Here is a 6,000-nt window from a genome sequence, read left to right as displayed (position 1 = left end):
TCTTCTCTTCTCTTCTCTTCTCTTCTCTTCTCTTCTCTTCTCTTCTCTTCTCTTCTCTTCTCTTCTCTTCTCTTCTCTTTTTGATACAGTAAAGCTCTGTCACCCAGGCTGGAGTACAGTGGTGTGATCTTGGCTCACTGCAACCTCTGCCCTGCAGGTTCAAGCCATTCTCCCACCTCAGCCTCCCAAGTAGCTGGGATTACGGGCACACACCACCACACCTGGCTAATTTTTGTATTTTTAGTAGAAGTGGGGTTTCACCATGTTGGCCAGGCTGGTCTCGAACTCCTGGCCTCAAGTGATCCACCGAACTCCGCCTCTGCCTTCCAAAGTGCTAGGATTACAGGCATGAGCCACCACACCTGGCCCCAGCTAACATTCTTTTAAATATATTGAGTCCCTTTCTGCCATTCATCTGGAATGGGTTCTCAAGCCCAGTGAAGAATCCCAATAAATTATGGTTCTTAGTCTATTTTAAAAACACTAAGTACACATACAATTTGTAATAAAATTTTAAGTTGTAAATATAATGGATGCATACTGTTACTTCTTAAAATAAGATGATAACATTATAGAAGCTGCTGGTTTCTTTGCTTTTCTGGTTACTTTCTCCACCTCTACCTAATCAGGTCCCAACATTGTGCAAAGACTTCTCCTCCTCTTTGTCCCCTTGGCACACACACTCACATAAGAATCAGCTAAAAGAATAGTTTGTCAGGTACTTCTCCTCTTAAAACCTAACATCTGAGGAATGTGGATTTTAATTATTGATGATGTGTATGGAGTTTCAGTGTCATACATTTTCTTCTGAGTTACAGAATTCTCTGGAGGATATTTCACAATATCTCTGTGTGTAGTTGCTATGAAGGAATTAACCTGTAAACCTCTGGGATGATGGAATTGTGGGCCAACTAAAATGCAATCCAGCTAAGACTGCTGCCTATGCTCTCACCTGTGTGCTTCTTTTTGTTGGTTTTTAGATGCAGTGCTTTCTATTCCATATGGCTATTTAGTAGGCAGTCTCTTTTTGATAGCTTGTAACTCTGTGATTCAATTTTTGTTGTTTTCTTTTTCTTTAATTGAATGATATAGTAAATATGAACTTGTGTCATCATTAGAATAATGTGCATATATTCACATAGAAGGTGGGGCTTATGAACCTTGTATTAAGGATTTAGTGAGAGGAAATAAGGACTTTGCCCTCTCAGACTTGGCACAGCAGCTGCACCAGTTTCATCGTAAGGTCTGTGGTCTGCATGCACAAAACAGAGTGGGCTCAAGTAAAATGCCTCTGGACAGGTGAGAAAGATGGAAGTCCTCTATTTCTGGCACCTCTCTGAAGATCAGGATGCTACAAGATCCACAGAGAGACTTATCAGCATTAGCCAGGATGACCTGGCAAGAGCAAGGGGAATTGTTTATGTTGGCTACTTGCTCCCCTAATAGCCATTTTAGGATGGAAGTAAACCGTAGTAAGTCTGTTTCAGAGCATTTTGGATACCCCTTGGCATATTGCCAAACCTATCTGTAAGTTTTCTTTGAGTATAATTTTAAAGTAATCATCACACAGAAGCCTTTTCAGTTCTGATCTAACTTTTCTGATGCCATGATTATAGCTTTATTCTGTCTCATCACCAAGCCTAAATTAATAGTAGCTAGTGATACTTTGCTACCCATACATTTTGAGCTGTGTTGTAAGCACACAGAAAATGAGATGCTGGGAATAAGCAAGAAAGGAGAGCCTCAGCCTGGTTACTGCTGATGGATTGCTGGGCCTACCGTCCTGGCTTGTGGTTGATTTGGGAGCATATAAGGTGTTGCTGGTCCTTCACCAGGCCAGTCATGTAGTTTATCTATTGTCTCCTATCTCTTTCCTCACTGAACCACAGCATTGGCTGCTTGCTGATCAATTCTTCTGAGAAAGAAGTAAAACCTCCATGAGAAAGGTAATATATGCTGATGATTGATTTAGGGATTTGAGGTCTCTGAGGAGCTCAGACACATAATTGCTTTGGTGAACTCTGAACTTACTCATTGCTCCTCACAGCAGGAGAGAGTTTTTTTTTTTTTTTTTAAAAAGTCCCTTGCTTTTCAGTTCAAAAGTCATGTTTGAGACATGACTTTCCTGTGGGTGCTTGCAAAAGCACATGTGTGGAGTGAATGTGTGTTGACAGGAGCCAAGAAAAAATTTATACATATGGTAGTGGCTTTTGTCCACACGCGCGCACACACACACACACACACACACACACACACACACACACCATGGAATACTACTAAGCCATAAAAAGGAATGAAGTAATGGCATTCGCAGCAATCTGGATGGAATTGGAGCCCATTATTCTAAGTGAAGTAACTCAGAAATGGAAAACCAAACATCGTATGTTCTCACTCATAAGTGGGAGCTAATCTGTGAGAATGCAAAAAGCATAGGAATGATACAATGCACTTTGGGGACTGGGGAGAAAGGGTGGGAGCAGGATGAGTGATAAAAGACTGCACATTGGGTACTGTGTACACTGCTCAGGTGATGGGTGCACCAAAATCTCAGAAATCACCACTAAAGAATTTATTCATGTAACCAAACACCACTTGTTCCCCAAAAACCTATTGAAATTAAAAAGTCTTTTTCTGAAAATGGAATATTTGTGTAATTTACATTTTGTGACCATTTTAACAAACTGATGTAGGTTTTGCACTTACGTGAGGAGAGGCTTCATATACAAAGCAATGATTGCATTACGATACATTATGTTATGAAAGGAGAAAAGGCATTAAAATGATCTTGGTACTGTTTGCCTTAAAATCAGGATTTGTGTTAACTTTGACATACTGCATGTAAGATTTGTTCTGGTGGTAACTGAACTTCATGAAATCACTGGTCACAGAAATATAAGTTATCAGACTCTCATACTTGATTAGCAGTATACATTTTCATTAAAGCAATCACATTCCAATAAGGACCAGCAATAGCAGTTCACAGAATGCAGCAGCTCAGTTTGTATTTGAGGTGTTACTGTATCTTTGGGAGCAATACCATGAAGTCACAAGTTTCTGAATGAGGCATATATTCAGCCTAAACAACAACTAGCTTAACTGAATTTTTGCTTTTGTTCAATACATTTACATTGTGGTGTTTACAGCTTAGGCTGATAATGCTACAGTGGAAAGTATGGGGGAAATTTCTCTTTGGTCCCATTTTAAATCACCTCACAGTATTTACTGAATGTAGAAGTTGTGTAAGTATTTGGTATCTGATAAGCTCTGTTTTATAAAATACAGGTTCTAAGACCCAGAGAAATGAAAAATGTATTTTTTTTCCCCAATGGAATAGTAAGCATTTACTCTGTGCCAGGCACTGTGCTAGGCATTAGTAAAAGATGGCACAGGCACTGTCCTTCTCTACATAGTGTCCATTGCGTTTTTACCCCTAATGACTTGACAGTTGATTCTTAAAATTTGATTTTAGCAGGTAAAAAGGATTTTTTATGTTTCCATGTGGGGGAGTATGGCAGAAGAGGCTGCTCAAGGAAAGTACTTTTTTAAACAACCACCGGGTGTCAGCAGAGGACTTAGAACTCTTGGCAACATCTGTGTTCTTGGTTTTCTTGGATTTCTTAATTCGCTAGGCCATCTCCATTAGAATTTTTCGAAGGCAGTCAACCTCCATGGGGCCACTTTCTCCCAAATATTAGTGTCAAACACTTTCACCGCAACACTGCATCATGACTGTTTATCTTTGCCTAATAAAAGTAGCATTAGTTCCTCAATCTTTTTCTGATTTAGAACCTTTAATTCTGTCTTCATGGTGAGGGTTCTACAAAGTAGACAGGCCTCCGGGGCGGGGAAGTGTCACCAAACTCTAGTTGTTTTTACAACTAGAGTTGTACTGACCTCTCCCCCAATACAGGTAGAGCCCACCCTTACCTTATGCAGTGAAAGGTACATGGACTGTTCTTGGTCCTGCCCCCAAAAAATAATCTGATAATGGAGCTTGATGGTTCCAAACTACAGAAAGTGTTTTCAGAGTATAAAGGAGAGAGGTCTAAGCATCTTCACTGGCCCAGACATTTGGTTCATGGTATAGCATATATTTGGTGGTGGTCACAGACATTAGGAACCGTGTATTGATTGACAAGGGAAACCTTGGCAAGGTGGGTATTGATTTGTATCATGCCAATTCTCTCCAGTTTTCCCACCTTGACTCCTCACTTGAGTCAGCAAAGTAGACAGGGATCCAAGGCATTTGGTATGAGACATCAGGCTGTAAGGTGGGGTCAAACTGCAGATGGTCTTTCTTTGACACCCAAGTTTCTTTCAAGCTTCATGTGGTATCAGAAGTGGTAGCAGTTACAAGGCTGTCAGTTTGAGTTGCTAAGCTGTTGGTGACCTGAAAGACCAGCTTGGGAGATGGTTAGAGACATAAAGCAACCCCAGTGGCTTTAGCAGCTAAAGCTGCCAGGGCGTGTGGCCTGCAGGGGGTGGAGAGTTAGGCATAGCATGCAGCCTGGAATCTATCCCATAAAGTAAAGGCCTGATTGATGCAGGGTTCTAGTTTAGACATGCTATAGGGATTTCCTTTGGACTGATCAGTGGGATTTGGCAAATCGCATTACAGCTAGTTCCAGGAACTATGCAGATTCTTCTGTTGTTTTATATTGAATAAAATATTAAGACAGCACATCAATAGGGATTCAAAAATATTTGGAATATTTTGTTTTTGTGGAAATTTCTGCAATAGTAGTCAAAGGGAATCACTGTGTTCCTGAAAACGTTGTGCAGAATGTCCATAAAATATACTATGTACACACATGCCATCAAAGAGGGTAGCTGTCATTCTTCCTGGGGTTATACCCAGCTTGGTGTCAGGCAGCAGCTGGGGGAAGGCTCTCAGACCTGTTGTATGATGTGCTTTGTAAACTACTTTTTGAAAAAGAAGTTCTTTATTGTTGGTTTGACTTCTAATTAACACAATAATTGCATATGGGATTATGTAAGGGGCACGTTTATTGGGGGAAAAAAAGTGTCTTTATGATGATTTTAGTTAACACTCTCTGACATTTCTTGTCGCTCAGGAAATCCTACAGCAAGTACCACCTCATTCATGGAAACTTGATTCTTCAAATTGGGCCACACTGCTCTGTGCTGATTGTCACCTCTCTTGGCAATAGCTTCACACTCTCCTATCCCTCTTTCAGATCACTGGGGTGATCCTGCTGGCTGTTGGAGTCTGGGGCAAACTTACTCTGGGCACCTATATCTCCCTTATTGCTGAGAACTCCACAAATGCTCCCTATGTACTCATCGGAACTGGCACCACTATTGTTGTCTTTGGCCTGTTTGGATGCTTTGCTACATGTCGTGGTAGCCCATGGATGCTGAAACTGGTGAGTATGTCACAACATAATACTGCTTTCTCAACTGTAATTTTGTAAAAATATAAATTTCATAGAGGTGAAATGGTTCGTCTTGAGGTCACAGACAAGACCTTAACAATTTCAGTCCAGACTCTTTCCCAACCCAGCCTTTAATCCTCTAGAGGTAAAAACAACCCCAAACACAGCCTGGCACGCTAAATATAGTCCCAGCCCCTCCAGGCAGGTGATGACAAAGCAGTGGCCAGTGATTGCATTAGTCCATTTGTATCCTCATGACAAGATGCCCTGTTTCAGTCTTTTTTTTTTTTGAGACGGAGTCTCTCTCTGTTGCTCAGGCTGGAGTGTAGTGGCGCGATCTCCGCTCACTGCAAGCTCCGCCCCCTGGGTTCATGCCATTCTCCTGTCTCAGCATCCCGAGTAGCTGGGACTACAAGCACCCACCACCATGCCTGGCTAATTTTTTTGTATTTTTAGTAGAGACAGGGTTTCACTTTGTTAGCCAGGATGGTCTCGATCTCCTGACCTTGTGATCCGCCCGCCTCAGCCTCCCAAAGTGCTGGGATTACAAGCGTGAGCCACCGCGCCCAGCCTCGCCCTGTTTCAGTTTTGGACTATGTCTTAG

At 41.6% G+C, this 6,000-nt stretch overlaps 1 protein-coding gene across 1 annotated transcript in view; it reads left to right on the top strand.

Annotated features, from left to right (window-relative positions):
- Nucleotides 1-6,000, top strand: part of TSPAN7 (tetraspanin 7) — a 119,483-nt gene that overhangs the window by 91,076 nt on the left and 22,407 nt on the right. Inside the window, exon 2 of the mRNA XM_023202626.1 lies at nucleotides 5,199-5,387. Coding sequence (XP_023058394.1) covers nucleotides 5,199-5,387 — 189 coding nt within the window. The remainder of the gene's footprint in view (nucleotides 1-5,198; nucleotides 5,388-6,000) is intronic.

This window comes from Piliocolobus tephrosceles, chromosome 12, assembly GCF_002776525.5.
Source record: "Piliocolobus tephrosceles isolate RC106 chromosome 12, ASM277652v3, whole genome shotgun sequence".
Classification (NCBI taxonomy): Eukaryota; Metazoa; Chordata; class Mammalia; order Primates; family Cercopithecidae; genus Piliocolobus; species Piliocolobus tephrosceles.
The sequence above is the reverse complement of the archived record's forward strand: the minus strand, read 5'-3'. Positions and strand labels throughout refer to the sequence as shown.